The 14,901-nt window shown below is 44.0% G+C and overlaps 1 protein-coding gene across 4 annotated transcripts in view; it reads left to right on the forward strand.

Moving 5' to 3' along the window:
• Positions 1-14,901, forward strand: part of OTUD4 (OTU deubiquitinase 4) — a 70,562-nt gene that overhangs the window by 18,476 nt on the left and 37,185 nt on the right. For all 4 annotated transcript variants that reach the window (XM_056562864.1, XM_056562865.1, XM_056562866.1 and 1 more), the window contains exons 4-7: positions 10,358-10,404; positions 13,301-13,373; positions 13,780-13,861; positions 14,309-14,453. In XM_056562864.1, the coding sequence (XP_056418839.1) occupies positions 10,358-10,404; positions 13,301-13,373; positions 13,780-13,861; positions 14,309-14,453 (347 nt within the window). The remainder of the gene's footprint in view (positions 1-10,357; positions 10,405-13,300; positions 13,374-13,779; positions 13,862-14,308; positions 14,454-14,901) is intronic.

A 14,901-nucleotide genomic window follows, 5' to 3' on the forward strand; every position in this document is an offset into this window, starting at 1 on the left:
TTCACAGACTCCTGAATGTCTGATCAACTTCTTTGTCATTCAGGAGTCTGAGAAAGCTTTGACTATTTCAGCATGCTGGGAGTTGTAGTTTAGTAACAACTGAAGCTGCAATGTTTGTAAATAACTGTATTAGAGCAGTGTTGCCTCCAACTGTTTTAAAACTACAGCTCCCAGCATGTCCACACATCCTTTATCTGTAGTTTTGCATACACAATAGAAATCTCCTATACTGGATACCGGTATGCTTTACGGACGGTATCCAGTATGCTGTAAAATGTAGACTAGTCTGTCTGGCTAAAAGACAGGAGACCCCTAGTGGTGGCTATTTTGAGCTTGAATTTCAGGTGAAAATTTTTTTTTTTTTTTTAACAGGTGTATATTGTGAAATGTCATATTATGAGTCCTGCAATATATGAAAAGTTTTTAACAATGACAGTGCCTCTTTAACCCCTTAAGGACCGAGCCCTTTTTCACCTTAAGGACCGGAGCGTTTTTTGCAATTCTGACCACTGTCACTTTAAACATTAATAACTCTGGAATGCTTTTAGTTATCATTCTGATTCCGAGATTGTTTTTTCGTGACATATTCTACTTTAACTTAGTGGTAAAATTTTATGGTAACTTGCATCCTTTCTTGGTGAAAAATCACCAAATTTGATGAAAAAAATGAAAATTTTGCATTTTTCTAACTTTGAAGCTCTCTGCTTGTAAGGAAAATGGATATTCAAAATATATTTTTTTCGGGTTCACATATACAATATGTCTACTTTATGTTTGCATCATAAAATTTATGAGTTTTTACTTTTGGAAGACACCAGAGGGCTTCAAAGTTCAGCAGCAATTTTGACATTTTTCACAAAATTTTCAAACTCGCTATTTTTCATGGACCAGTTCACGTTTGAAGTGGATTTGAAGGGCCTTCATATTAGAAATGCCCCATAAAAGACCCCATTATAAAAACTACACCCCCCAAAGTATTCAAAATGACATTCAGTAAGTGTATTAACCCTTTAGGTGTTTCACAGGAATAGCAGCAAAGTGAAGGAGAAAATTCAAAATCTTCATTTTTTTACACTCGCATGTTCTTGTAGACCCAATTTTTGAATTTTTGAAAGGGGGTAAAAAGGAGAAAATTTTTACTTGTATTTGAAACCCAATTTCTCTCGAGTAAGCACATACCTCATATGTCTATGTTAATTGTTCAGCGGGCTCAGAAGGGAAGGAGCGTCAAATGGTTTTTGGGGGGCATGTCACCTTTAGGAAGCCCCTATGGTGCCAGAACAGCAAAAAAAACCACATGGCATACCATTTTGGAAACTAGACTCCTCAGGGAACGTAACAAGGGGTAAAGTGAACCTTAATACCCCACAGGTGTTTCACGACTTTAGCATATGTAAAAAATATTATATTTTTTTTACCTAAAATGCTTGGTTTCCCAAAAATTTTACATTTTTAAAAAGTGTAATAGCAGAAAATACCCCCCAAAATTTGAAACCCAATTTCTCCCGATTCAGAAAACACCCCATATGGGGGTGAAAATTGCTCTGCTGGCGCACTACAGGTCTCAGAAGAGAAGGAGTCGCATTTGGCTTTTTGAAAGCAAATTTTGCTCTGGGGGCATGCCGCATTTAGGAAGCCCCTATGGTGCCAGAACAGCAAAAAAAAACCACATGGCATACCATTTTGGAAACTAGACCCCTCGGGGAACGTAACAAGGGGTAATGTGAACCTTAATACCCTACAGGTGTTTCACGACTTTTGCATATGTGAACATTTTTTATTTTTTTTTACCTAAAATGCTTGGTTTCCCAAAAATTTTACATTTTTAAAAAGGGTAATAGCAAAAAATACCCCACAAAATTTGAAGCCCAATTTCTCCCGAGTACGGCGATACCCCATATGTGGCCCTAAACTGTTGCCTTGAAATACGACAGGGCTCCAAAGTGAGAGTGCCATGCGCATTTGAGACCTAAATTAGGGATTGCATAGGGGTGGACATAGGGATATTCTACGCCAGTGATTCCCAAACAGGGGGCCTCCAGCTGTTGTAAAACTCCCAGCATGCCTGGACAGTCAGTGGCTATCTGGCAATACTGGGAGTAGTTGTTTTGCAACAGCTGGAGGCTCCGTTCTGGAAACAGTGGCGTACCAGACGTTTTTCATTTTTATTGGGGAGGGGAGGGGGGCTGTGTAGGGGTATGTGTATATGTAGTGTTTTTTACTTTTTATTTTATTTTGTGGTAGTGTAGTGTAGTGTTTTTAGGGTACAGTCACACGAGCGGGGGTTCACAGTAGTTTCTCGCTGGCAGTTTGAGCTGCGGCAGAAAATTTGACGCAGCTCAAACTTGCAGCCGGATACTTACTGTAATCCTCCGCCCATGTGAGTGTACCCTGTACGTTCACATTGGGGGGGGGAACATCCAGCTGTTGCAAAACTACAACTCCCAGCATGGACGGTCTATCAGTGCATGCTGGGAGTTGTAGTTTTGCAACCGCTGGAGGCTCCGTTTTGGAAACAGTGACGTACCAGACGTTTTTCATTTTTATTGGGGAGGGGGGCTGTGTAGGGGTATGTGTATATGTAGTGTTTTTTACTTTTTTACGGTCTATCAGTGCATGCTGGGAGTTGTAGTTTTGCAACAGCTGGAGACACACAGGTTGTGAAACACCGAGTTTGGTAACAAACTCAGTGTTTTGCAACCAGTGTGCCTTCAGCTGTTGCAAAAGCTACAACCCCCAGCATGTACGGACAGCGGAAGGGCATGCTGGGTCTTGTAGTTATGCAACAGCCGGAGGCATACTACATTGGCTGGGGATGCTGGGGATTGTAGTTATGCAACAGCTGGAGACACACTGGTTTACTACTTAACTCAGTGTGCCTTCAGCTGTTGCAAAACTACAACTCTCAGCAGTCACCGACAGCCAACGGGCATGCTGGGAGTTGTAGTTATGCAACCACCAGATGCACCACTACAACTCCCAGCATGCACTTTAGCTGATTGTGCAAGCTTGTAGTTACACAACAGCTGAAGGTACACTTTTCCATAGAAAGAATGTGCCTTCAGCTGTTGCAAAACTACAAGTCCCAGCATGCCCATAAGGGCATGCTGGGAGTTGTGGTGGTCTGCCTCCTGCTGTTGCATAACTACAGCTCCCAGCATGCCCTTGTTGCATGCTGGGAGCTGTTGCTAAGCAACAGCAGGAGGCTGTCACTCACCTCCAACGATCCAGCAGCACAGGTCAGTCCCTCGTCGTCTCCGCCGCCGCCGCCGCTGCTCCTGGGGCCCGATCCCAACAGGGACGCCGGGGATCGGGGTCCCCAGCACCGGGGGTCGTCTTCCCGCACCCGCTCACGTCCTCCGGAAGAGGGGCGAAGCGGGTTGCGGGAGTGACGCCCGCAGCAGGCGCCCTGATTGGTCGGCCGGTAATCCGGCCGACGAATCGGGGCGATCGTGAGGTGGCACCAGTGCCACCTCACCCCTGCTGGCAATGGCTGTTCGGGGCCGTCTCTGACGGCCCCGATCAGCCAGTAATTCCGGGTCATCGGGTCACTGGAGACCCGATTGACCCGGAATCTGCCGCAGATCGCTGGACTGAATTGTCCAGCGATCTGCGGCAATCGCCTACATGGGGGGGCATAATGACCCCCCTGGGCGATATGCCGGGATGCCTGCTGAACGATTTCAGCAGGCATCCGGCTCCGGCTCCCCTCCGGCTAGCGGTGGGGGCCGGAAATGCTCAGGGCGTATCCATACGCCCTCGGTCCTTAAGGACTTGGAAACGGGGGCGTATGGATACGCCCTATGTCCTTAAGGGGTTAAAGGACAACTGCAGTGGTAAACATTTATATATGCGTGTGCCCGGGCCTCAAAAATAAACTCGTACATCTCTTCCTACGAGCCCCCGTTTGTCCGGCACAGGCCTCACGGTTCGTCAGTGCTGACGTTATTCCACTTCCTGGGGATGGGGACGCCGCAGAGCCGTCGGCGTATCACCGACCGTGGCGGGACATCTCCACGGCCGGTGATACGCCGACGGCTCTACGGCATCCCCGTCCCCAGGAAGTGGAATGACGTCAGCACTGCCGGACCGTGAGGCCTGTGCCGGACCAACGGGGGCTCGTAGGAAGGTATGTACGAGTTTATTTTATTTTTGAGGCACCGCATATACAAATGTTTACAACTGCAGTTGTCATTTAAGGACGCAGCCCTTTTTTTGCAAATCTGACCACTGGGATATATAACTGTGGGATGCTTTTACTTTTCATTCTGATTCCGAGATTTTTTTGTGACTTATTCTACTTTATGTAAGTGGTACATTTTTGTCAACACTTGCATCATTTATTGGTGAAAAATTCCAAAATGTTATGAAAATTTTTTCAATTTTTCAAATTTTTTTTTTTTACTTTGAAACTTTCTGCTTATAAGGAAAATGGATATTCCAAATAAATTATATATTGATTCACATATACGATATGTTTACTTTCTGTTGGCATCATAAGGTTGACATGTTTTTACTTCAGAGGGCTTCAAAGTTGAGCAGCAATTTTCCAGTTTTTCACACAATTTTCCAAATCTGAATTTTTCAGGGACCAGTTCAGTTTTGAAGTGGATTTTAAGGTCCTTTCTATTAGAAAACCCCATTATAAAAACTGCACCCCTCAAAGTAGTCAAAATGACATTCAGTAAGTGTGTTAACACTTTAGGTGTTTCATAGGAATAGCAGAAAAGTGAAGAAAATTCAAAATCTTCATTTTTTTTTTTTTTTTTTTACTCATGTTCTTGTAGACCCAGTTTTTGAATTTTTACAAGGGGTAAAAGGAGAGAAATCTTCCTAAAATTTGTAACCCAATTTCTCTCGAGTAAGGAAATATCTCATATGTGGATGTAAAGTGTTCTGCGGGCGCAGTAGAGGGCTCAGAAGGGAAAGAGCGACAATAGGATTTTGGAGAGTGAGTTTTTCTGAAATGGTTTTTGGGGGGCATGTGACATTTAACCCCTTAAGGACATAGGGCGTATCCATACGCCCCCGTTTCAAAGTCCTTAAGGACCGAGGGCATATGGATACGCCCTGAGCATTTGCGGCCCCCACCGCTAGCCGGAGGGGAGTCGGTGCCCGATGCCTGCTGAAATCGTTCAGCAGGCATCCCGGCATATCGCCCAGGGGGGTCATTATGTCCCCCCATGTCGGCGATTGCCGCAGATCGCTGGACAATTCAGTCCAGCGATCTGCGGCGGACTCCGGGTCAATCGGGTCTCCAGTGACCCGATGACCCTGAATTACTGGCTGATCGGGGCCGTCAGAGACGGCCCCCAACAGCCAGAGCCTGCAGGGGTGAGGTGGCCCTGGTGCCACCTCACGATCGCCCTGATTCGTCGGCCGGATTACCGGCCGACCAATCAGGGCGCCTGCTGCGGGTGTCACTCCAGCAACCCGCTCCTCCCCTCTTCCGGAGGACGTGAGCGGGTGCGGGCAGAAGACCCTGGGTGCTGTTGACCCCGATCCCCGGCGTCCCTGTTGGGATCGGGGCCCCAGGAGCGACGGCGGCGGCGAGGGACAGTCCTGCAGTGTGGATCGTTGAAGGTGAGTGACAGCCTCCTGCTGTTGCTTAGCAACAGCTCCCAGCATGCAACAAGGGCATGCTGGGAGCTGTAGTTATGCAACAGCAGGAGGCAGACCACCACAACTCCCAGCATGCCTTTATGGGCATGCTGGGACTTGTAGTTTTGCAACAGCTGGAGGCACATTCTTTCTATGGAAAAGTGTACCTTCAGCTGTTGTGTAACTACAACTCCCAGCTTGCACAATCAGCTAAAGTGCATGCTGGGAGTTGTAGTGGTGCATCTGGTGGTTGCATAACTACAACTCCCAGCATGCCCGTTGGCTGTGTGCAACAGCTGAAGGCACACTGAGTTAAGTAGTAAACCAGTGTGTCTCCAGCTGTTGCATAACTAGCATCCCCAGCCAATGTAGTATGCCTCCAGCTGTTGCATAACTACAAGACCCAGCATGCCCTTCCGCTGTCCGTACATGCTGGGGGTTGTAGCTTTTGCAACAGCTGAAGGCACACTGGTTGCAAAACACTGAGTTTGTTACCAAACTCGGTGTTTCACAACCTGTGTGTCTCCAGCTGTTGCAAAACTACAACTCCCAGCATGCACTGATAGACCGTACATGCTGGGAGTTGTAGTTTTGCAACAGCTGGATGTTCCCCCCCCCCAATGTGAACGTACATGGTACACTCACATGGGCGGAGGATTACAGTAAGTATCCGGCTGCAAGTTTGAGCTGCGGCAAATTTTCTGTCGCAGCTCAAACTGCCAGCGAGAAACTACTGTGAACCCCCGCCCGTGCGACTGTACCCTAAAAACACTACACTACACTAACAATAAAAAGTAAAAAACACTACATATACACATACCCCTACACAGCCCCCCTCCCCAATAAAAATGAAAAACGTCTGGTACGTCACTGTTTCCAGAACAGAGACTCCAGCTGTTGCAAAACTACTCCCAGTATTGCCAGATAGCCACTGACTGTCCAGGCATGCTGGGAGTTTTACAACAGCTGGAGGCCCCCTGTTAGGGGTATTCTACGCCAGTGATTCCCAATGTCCACCCCTATGCAATCCCTAATTTAGGCCTCAAATGCGCATGGCACTCTCACTTTGGAGCCCTGTCGTATTTCAAGGCAACAGTTTAGGGCCACATATGGGGTATCGCTGTACTCGGGAGAAATTGGGCTTCAACTTTTGTGGGGTATTTTCTGCTATTACCCTTTTTTAAAAATGTAAACTTTTTGGGAAAACAAGCATTTTAGGTAAAAAAAAAAATTTTTTTTTTACATATACAAAAGTCATGAAACACCTGTGGGGTATAAAGGTTCACTTAGCCCCTTGTTACGTTCCCCGAGGGGTCTAGTTACCAAAATGGTATGCCATGTGTTTTTTTTTTTTTTTTTGCTGTCCTGGCACCATAGGGGCTTCCTAAATGCGGCATGCCCCCAGAGCAAAATTTGCTTTCAAAAAGCCAAATGTGACTCCTTCTCTTCTGAGACCTGTAGTGCGCCAGCAGAGCAATTTTCACCCCCATATGAGGTGTTTTCTGAATCGGGAGAAATTGGGTTTCAAATTTTGGGGGGTATTTTCTTCTATTACACTTTTTAAAAATGTAAAATTTTTGGGAAACCAAGCATTTTAGGTAAAAAAAAAATTATTTTTTTTACATATGCAAAAGTCGTGAAACACCTGTGGGGTATTAAGGTTCACTTTACCCCTTGTTACGTTCCCTGAGGGGTCTAGTTTCCAAAATGGTATGCCATGTGTGTTTTTTTGCTGTCCTGGCACCATAGGGGCTTCCTAAAGGTGACATGCCCCCCAAAAACCATTTGTCGCTCCTTCCCTTCTGAGCCCTCTACTGCGCCCGCTGAACAATTAACATAGACATATGAGGTATGTGCTTACTCGAGAGAAATTGGGTTTCAAATACAAGTAAAAATTTTCTCCTTTTTACCCCTTACAAAAATTCAAAAATTGGGTCTACAAGAACATGCGAGTGTAAAAAAATGAAGATTTTGAATTTTCTCCTTCACTTTGCTGCTATTCCTGTGAAACACCTAAAGGGTTAATACACTTACTGAATGTCATTTTGAATACTTTGGGGGGTGTAGTTTTTATAATGGGGTCTTTTATGGGGTATTTCTAATATGAAGGCCCTTCAAATCCACTTCAAACCTGAACTGGTCCATGAAAAATAGCGAGTTTGAAAATGTTGTGAAAAATTTAAAAATTGCTGCTGAACTTTGAAGCCCTCTGGTGTCTTCCAAAAGTAAAAACTCATAAATTTTATGATGCGAACATAAAGTAGACATATTGTATATGTGAACCCAAAAAAAAATATATTTTGAATATCCATTTTCCTTACAAGCAGAGAGCTTCAAAGTTAGAAAAATGCAAAATTTTCATTTTTTTCATCAAATTTGGTGATTTTTCACCAAGAAAGGATGCAAGTTACCATAAAATTTTACCACTAAGTTAAAGTAGAATATGTCACGAAAAAACAATCTCGGAATCAGAATGATAACTAAAAGCATTCCAGAGTTATAAATGTTTAAAGTGACAGTGGTCAGAATTGCAAAAAACGCTCCGGTCCTTAAGGTGAAAAAGGGCTCGGTCCTTAAGGGGTTAAAAAGCCCCTATGGTGCCAGAACAGCAAAAAAAAAAAAAAAAAAACACATGGCATACTATTTTGGAAACTAAACGTAAGGGATGTAGTTTCCAAAATGGGGTCACGTGTGTGTGTGTGTGTGTGTGTGGGGGGGGGGGGTTGGGGGAGTCCATTGTTCTGGCACTATGGGGGCTTTGTAAACACATGTGGCCTTCAATTCCGGATACATTTTCTCTTCAAAAGCCCAATGGCGCTCCTTCTCTTCTGAGCATTGTAGTTTGCCTGCAGAGCACTTTACATCCACATATGGGATATGTTCTTACTAAATTTTGGGGGCTTTTTTCCTATTCTCACTTGTGAAAATGAAAAATTTAGGGTAAAACCAGCATTTTAGTAAAAAATAAATGTTTTTCATTTTCCCATCCAACTTTAACAAAAAATTGTCAAACACCTGTGGGTGTTAAGGCTCACTATACCCCTTGTGACGTTTCGTGAGAGGTGTAGTTTCCAAAATGGGGTCACATGTGGGGGTGTGTTTTTTTTTATTTATTTTTATTTTTTATCAGCCACCCCTGTGCAAATCACCTCAAATGTACATGTTGCTCTCACTCCTGAGCCTTGTTGTGCACCCGCAGAGCATTTTATGTCCACATATGGGGTATTTCCGCGAAATTGCGTTACATATTTTGGGGGTCTTTTTTTTCCTTTTTACCCCTTATGAAAATTAAAAGTATGGGGCAACACCAGCATGTTAGTGTAAAAAAAAAAAGAGAAAAAGGTAGACCCCAACTTTACCTTTTTTGGGGGAGAAAAAGCACCCCAAAATTTGTTAGGCAATTTCTCCCTAGTACAGAAATACCCCCTATGTGGCCCTAAACTGTTGCCTTGAAATACGACAGGGCTCCGAAGTGAGAGTGCCATGCGCATTTGAGGCCTAAATTGGGGATTTGCATAGGGATGGACCCGGATTCAAGAATTAGACTTGCCTCCGATAGCAAAATTACCCTACAACAGTGTTTCCCAAACATGGTGCCTCCAGCTGTTGCAAAACTCCCAGCATGCCTGGACAGTCAATGGCAGTCCGGCAATACTGGGAGTTGTTGTTATGCAACAGCTGGAGGCTCCGTTTTGGAAACGGTGCTGTACCAGACGTTTTTCATTTTTATTGGGGAGGGGGTAACTGTGTAGGGGGGGTGTATATGTAGTGTTTTTACTTTTTATTTTGTGTAATGTAGTGTTTTTAGGGTACATTCACACGGGCAGAGGTTTACAGAGAGTTTCCTGCTGGGAGTTTGAGCTGCAGCAAAAAATTAGCTGCATCTCAAACTTGCAGTGAGAAACTTACTGTAAACCCCCGCCCGTGTGAATGTACCCTAAAAACTCTACATTACACAAAATAAAAAGGGTTGGGGGTCAAATCTCAAGCTGTTGCAAAACTACAACTCCCAGCTTGCTCTTTGGCTGTCCATGCATGCTGGGGTTTGTAATTATTCAACAGCTGGAGGCACACTGGTTGCAAAACACTGAGTTTGTTACTAAACTTCAGTGTTTTTCAACCAATGTGCCTTCAGCTATTGCAAAATCTACAACCCCCAGCATGTACAGTCTATCGGTGCATGCTGGGAGTTGTAGTTTGCAACAGCTGGAGGCACACCGGTTGCGAAACACTGAGTTAGGTAACAAACTCTTTCGCAACCAGTGTGCTTTCAGCTGTTGCAAAACTTCAACTCTCAGCATGCACTTACAGCAGAAGGGCATACTGGGACTGGTAGTTATGCAACAGCTGGAGGCACACTACTGCAACTCCCAGCATGCCCTTTGGTAGTTTGTGCATGCTTGGGGTTGTAGTTATGAAATTGCTGGAGGCACACTTTTTCATAGATCTACAACCCCCAGCCTGCACAACTACAACCCCCAGCATAAACAAACTACCAAAGGGCCCTTTTGTGCATGCTGAGAGCTGTTGCTAAGCAACAGCAGGAGGCTAGCCTTACCTCCTGCTTTTCCTAAACATGGCATAGATACACTATGATATATCTTTAATTTTTTAACAAAATAATAAAGTAAAAAAAAGTGAAAATACTTATATGATTGTTGTAGAAGAAAAATGGCTATACATAGACAATTATATCTTATTAGTCATCCTCTTTGTACTAGTTCTAGAAAATATTTTAATTTTATTTTTTTATTAGGAATGGGTTGGCCAGGTTGAAATAAGTGCCCTTTCTTTAATGTTCAGGTAAGTAATATGTTTTTTTCATATGTAAAGGTCTAAGGGTATGTTCACACTGAGGAATTGGAGAGGAATTTCCACAAGTAATTCTGCTCGCTTATTCCTCTCCAAATCATTCAGCAGTGAAAACCCAATAGAGTTGTACAGAATTTCTGCCCCTCAGTTCACACTGAGGAATTTCCTCAAGCAGAATTCTGACGAGGAAGTACGTTCCGCTTGAAGAAAGAACATGTTCGTTCTTTCAGGCGGAATCAGCGTCGTTCTCCCATAGAGATCAATGTTGTGTTATTTTTTTTTCAGTCAGAAGCATTTCCACGTGGAATCCGCGCAGACTCCTCCTCTCCTCGGAATGAAGCCTGCATTTCCACGCGGAATTCCGCACGAAATTGCTGGTAATTCTGAGCGGGAAAAAAACTGGTGGGGTGGAAATCTTCAGCGTGATTTCCGCCCCAATTCCTCGTGAACATACCCTAACAAATCTTATACTTTTTACAGATTGATTATTATTACAAGTAGTGATAACATTGATGTGGGGAAAAGTAAACAACCTGTTTAGGCTTTAGAAGTTTCTTGCCGGTATTGTTTTGTCTTGTCAATTTTTATGACGTGCGAGATTGATAGAAATCCATGGTCATAGACGCATGATAAACTGCTTTTACTGAAGTGATATAAAAAAAAAAAAAAAAAAAAAAAAATTATATATATATATTTTTTTTTTTTTTTTTTTTTTTTTGATACACTAAACATGTAAATATTTATTTCTGCAGATACAAAGATTTTCCATGTGTATCTAGAAAATTAGGGCCCTTGCACACTAAGGTTGGGTTCACAAGGCAGGATCTGCGGCAGCGAACACCTACAAGACAGTTAGGTCGGGTTCACACTTCGGATAGGAGAGAAGTATCTGGCGGGACGGGACTCCGGTTTTCTGTGAGGAGTGCATGTTGTCTACCGGTAGACTGCACTCGCTTCATTCATTTCTTCATTCATTTCTTTGAGCTGGTGATGCCCGAGTGCTGTACTCCCGTCTTTTTGTCACTACCATAGAAATGAATGGAGTGAGTGCTGTCAGCAGCAAGCTCCTCCCTGAATGCCGGGTCCAGTCCTGGAGATTGTGGGGGGTCTTGGCGGTCGGACCCCCTGTAATCAGCTACTTATCCCCTATCCTGTGGATAGGGTATATGTTCATTTATGCTGATGTTCTCCTTTTTAAAGGGGTTCTCCGGGGCTTATACATCTTATCCCCTATCCAAAGGATAGGGGATAAGATGCCTGATCGCGGGAGTCCTGCCGCTGGGGACCCCCGGGATCTGGCACGCGGCACCCAGTTTGTAATCAGTCCCTGGAGCGTGTTCGCTCCGGGTCTGATTACTGGCGACCACAGGGCAGGCGGCGTCACACCTCCGCCCCTGTGTGACTTCGCTCTCCGCCCCTCAATGCAAACCTATGGGAGGGGGCGTGACAGCTATCACGCACCCTCCCTTAGACTTGCATTGAGGGGCGGAGCGTGACGTCACACGGGGGCGGAGGCGGGATGTCACACGCTGCCGGCCCTGTGGTCACCAGTAATCTGACCCGGAGCGAACACGCTCCGGGGACTGATTACAAACGGGGTGCCCGCGTGCAAGATCACGGGGGTCCCCAGCGGCGGGACTCCCGCGATCAGGCATCTTATCCCCTATCCTTTGGATAGGGGATAAGATGTCTAAGCACCGGAGAACCCCTTTTAAACAAAAGGTAATTTTCTGGCAATACCTTCCCTTAAAGGGGTTCTCCACTGCTTTAACCTTCTTGGGGCAGTTAGGTAGTACTGTGGCTATATGTTATTACCCCTTTGTTTCCTGCTGGTAACGCTACTGTAGTTGGGTTATTTTTTTTACCTTATTTTCAAACCCGGAAGCTGGTTACTTCATTAGTTTGCTGGCTTTTTTCGACCACTGTTTTTTTCCAGCCGCCGCCATCTTTCCATCGCTACGTCACCTTACAGGGTGTTGTGTTGGAGGCCGGCCTGCCCCACGCTCCGTACGTGCCCGCCTCCCGCGCTGATGAATATTCCACCGTCATAATTGCGGACCTCCTTCCTTTCGGCTTCTTATAAGCTGATTGCTGATTGGGCTGCTCGCGGCGAATCGTCTCCGTTGTTGGGCGCATGCGCAGTTCGTCCTCGGTTGGGAGGGTCATCTGCCAGAGAGCGCCTAGCAAACCTTAGGGAGCTGTCCAGCACACAGGGGCTCCCTTCTGGCAAGGTTAGTGTTAACAATACCCCAGCGCGTCAGTTCCGAAGCTGAAAACACAATGGCACATGCGCAGATGACCCTCCCGACTGAGGACTAACTGCGCATGCGCCAAACAACGGAGCCGATTCACCGCTAGCAGCCCAATCAGCAATCGGCTTATAAGAAGCTGAAAGGAAGGAGGTCTGCAATTATGACTGTGGAATATTCATCAGCGCCAAGAAGGTTAAAGCAGTGGAGAACCCCTTTAAGAAAACCTGTCAGTTAGGGACCATTCACAATACATAATTTCCTCCTGCAGTAGAATCCCATTGATCCCAATGGAATTTTCCTGCTCGGTTCACACTACAGTTCTATGGTGGTATTTAGTGGAATCTCAGAATATTCCTGAGAGTCTTAAAATACGGTACTCCAGTCTGCCGCTAGAATGAAGCTGCAGGTTGCACATGTACACTGCTGTTCCATTAATTCTCAATGAGAGCTGCTGGAAAGAGACAAACGCTGCACCCCCTATGGATATCTTTTTAAGATGGCACAACCTTTTAAAGCTGAATGTTTTTACATGGCATTCCATTTATACATATTAGAACGATTCTGTATCATACAAATGTGTTTTACCGGACATCTTCCCATCTTCTGTTAATATTACTGCCTTTTTTATTCTTTAGCAAAGATTTTATAATTTATCAAGAACCTAATGCATCTCCTGCTCGTGTGACTGATAATGGCTTTTCCGATAAGGTTGGTTGAATTTTTATACAATATTAATGTATATTTTGTCTGCATTTAAATTATTGATTATGATATACAGTTATTGGATGCACACACCCTTATGTGAATTCCTCTACTTGTAACTAGTCCTTGTATATGAACCTGTTCATTATTTTGGTGGATCCGCTTGGATATGTATTGCGGTCAATGGTGATGGCGCATATCATTGCGGTCCTTGGGCCAATGGAATCAGTCGGCACTGCAGTCCATGGAATGTCTGCCTGAAATATTTTCCAGGCAGAGATTCTGTAGTGTGAATGTGCCCTTAGTGTCAAAATTAACATGTTGGTTGGTGGTTTATAAAGGTATGGCTGTTCTTTTGAGGTGTCTTAAATATTCTGTTTAAGCTTTTTTTAATGTGTGTTTTCTCTTTTAGATAATGCTTTGTTTTTCTAATGGAAACCATTATGACATCATATATCCTGTCAGTTTTGCTGAAAATGCCGCTATGTGCCAATGTAAGAAAACAAATATAAAACTGTTGTTAAAAGCTAGTTGTTACTGAAGTATTTTGTAGAAGTTCTGTAAGCCAAAACCACTTGAACCTACACAAATTAAAACTAGAATGGAAAGGTTTGCCCCTCTTCTATGTTTTGAATCACTCTTGGCATCACTTCTGAAATCTAACATAAATCCTCCCCCCTCCCAAAATCTGTCAGTAGAGAAGGAGGTCCCCATGCCATTATATGTTATTGTTTACTATAAAGTTAGGCGCAAATTGCTCCTAGGTATGTTAATAATTCAATAATTTTTTTTTTTTTTGTCTGGAGGTCTGTGAGTTATGGGTTTTTTTTTATAATATGCAACTGTTTTTATTACAATAACTAATGGTAGAATAACCCCTTTAAGCACCTACCTGTTAAAGCATTCTTTCTTTCTTTCTTTCTTTTTCTTTTTTTAAATAGCTATCATTTATGAATTGCTCTATGAAAAGGTATTTGGGCATTGCATTACAAAACATGTGTCTAAAGGAGATACATTTGATTCCAAACCTGAAGAGGTTTTCATCAGTGAAGCTTCAGGGTCTGATGCGGAAAATGAAGTTGCTGGGTAAGAAAAATATAATTTGCATATATTCCTAGTTCCTGTGTTTGAGTATAGCCATTTATGTTTAATTATAGTTAGTATGGAGTGTAAGCCTTTACTTCCTGCCGGAGGATGAGTGAATACTCTGGACTGTAAAGTTTGGGCCACTCCTCGAGGAATACTTTTCAGTCGAGATCACAGGTTAATCCACCCTTCTTAACCTATTTGCACACAAAAAGGTTTCAGGGTGTATAATAAGCCTTCAGTATAGAATGCCAATATATGTTAATTACTTTGCAAATAGGAAGTTTGCACCTTGGTAACAATTTGGCATCAAGTGATCATATCGTCAGGCTGCTAATGTCAGAGCCCCACAGCTGCTTGTAAGGGGTTAAAATGCAAGAAAAGACTCTTGCTGGACAGCTATCATAAAGCTCTTTAGTAATGCTGTAAACACATGGACAGTCACTAA

Source organism: Hyla sarda, chromosome 1 (assembly GCF_029499605.1).
Source record: "Hyla sarda isolate aHylSar1 chromosome 1, aHylSar1.hap1, whole genome shotgun sequence".
NCBI lineage: Eukaryota > Metazoa > Chordata > Amphibia > Anura > Hylidae > Hyla > Hyla sarda.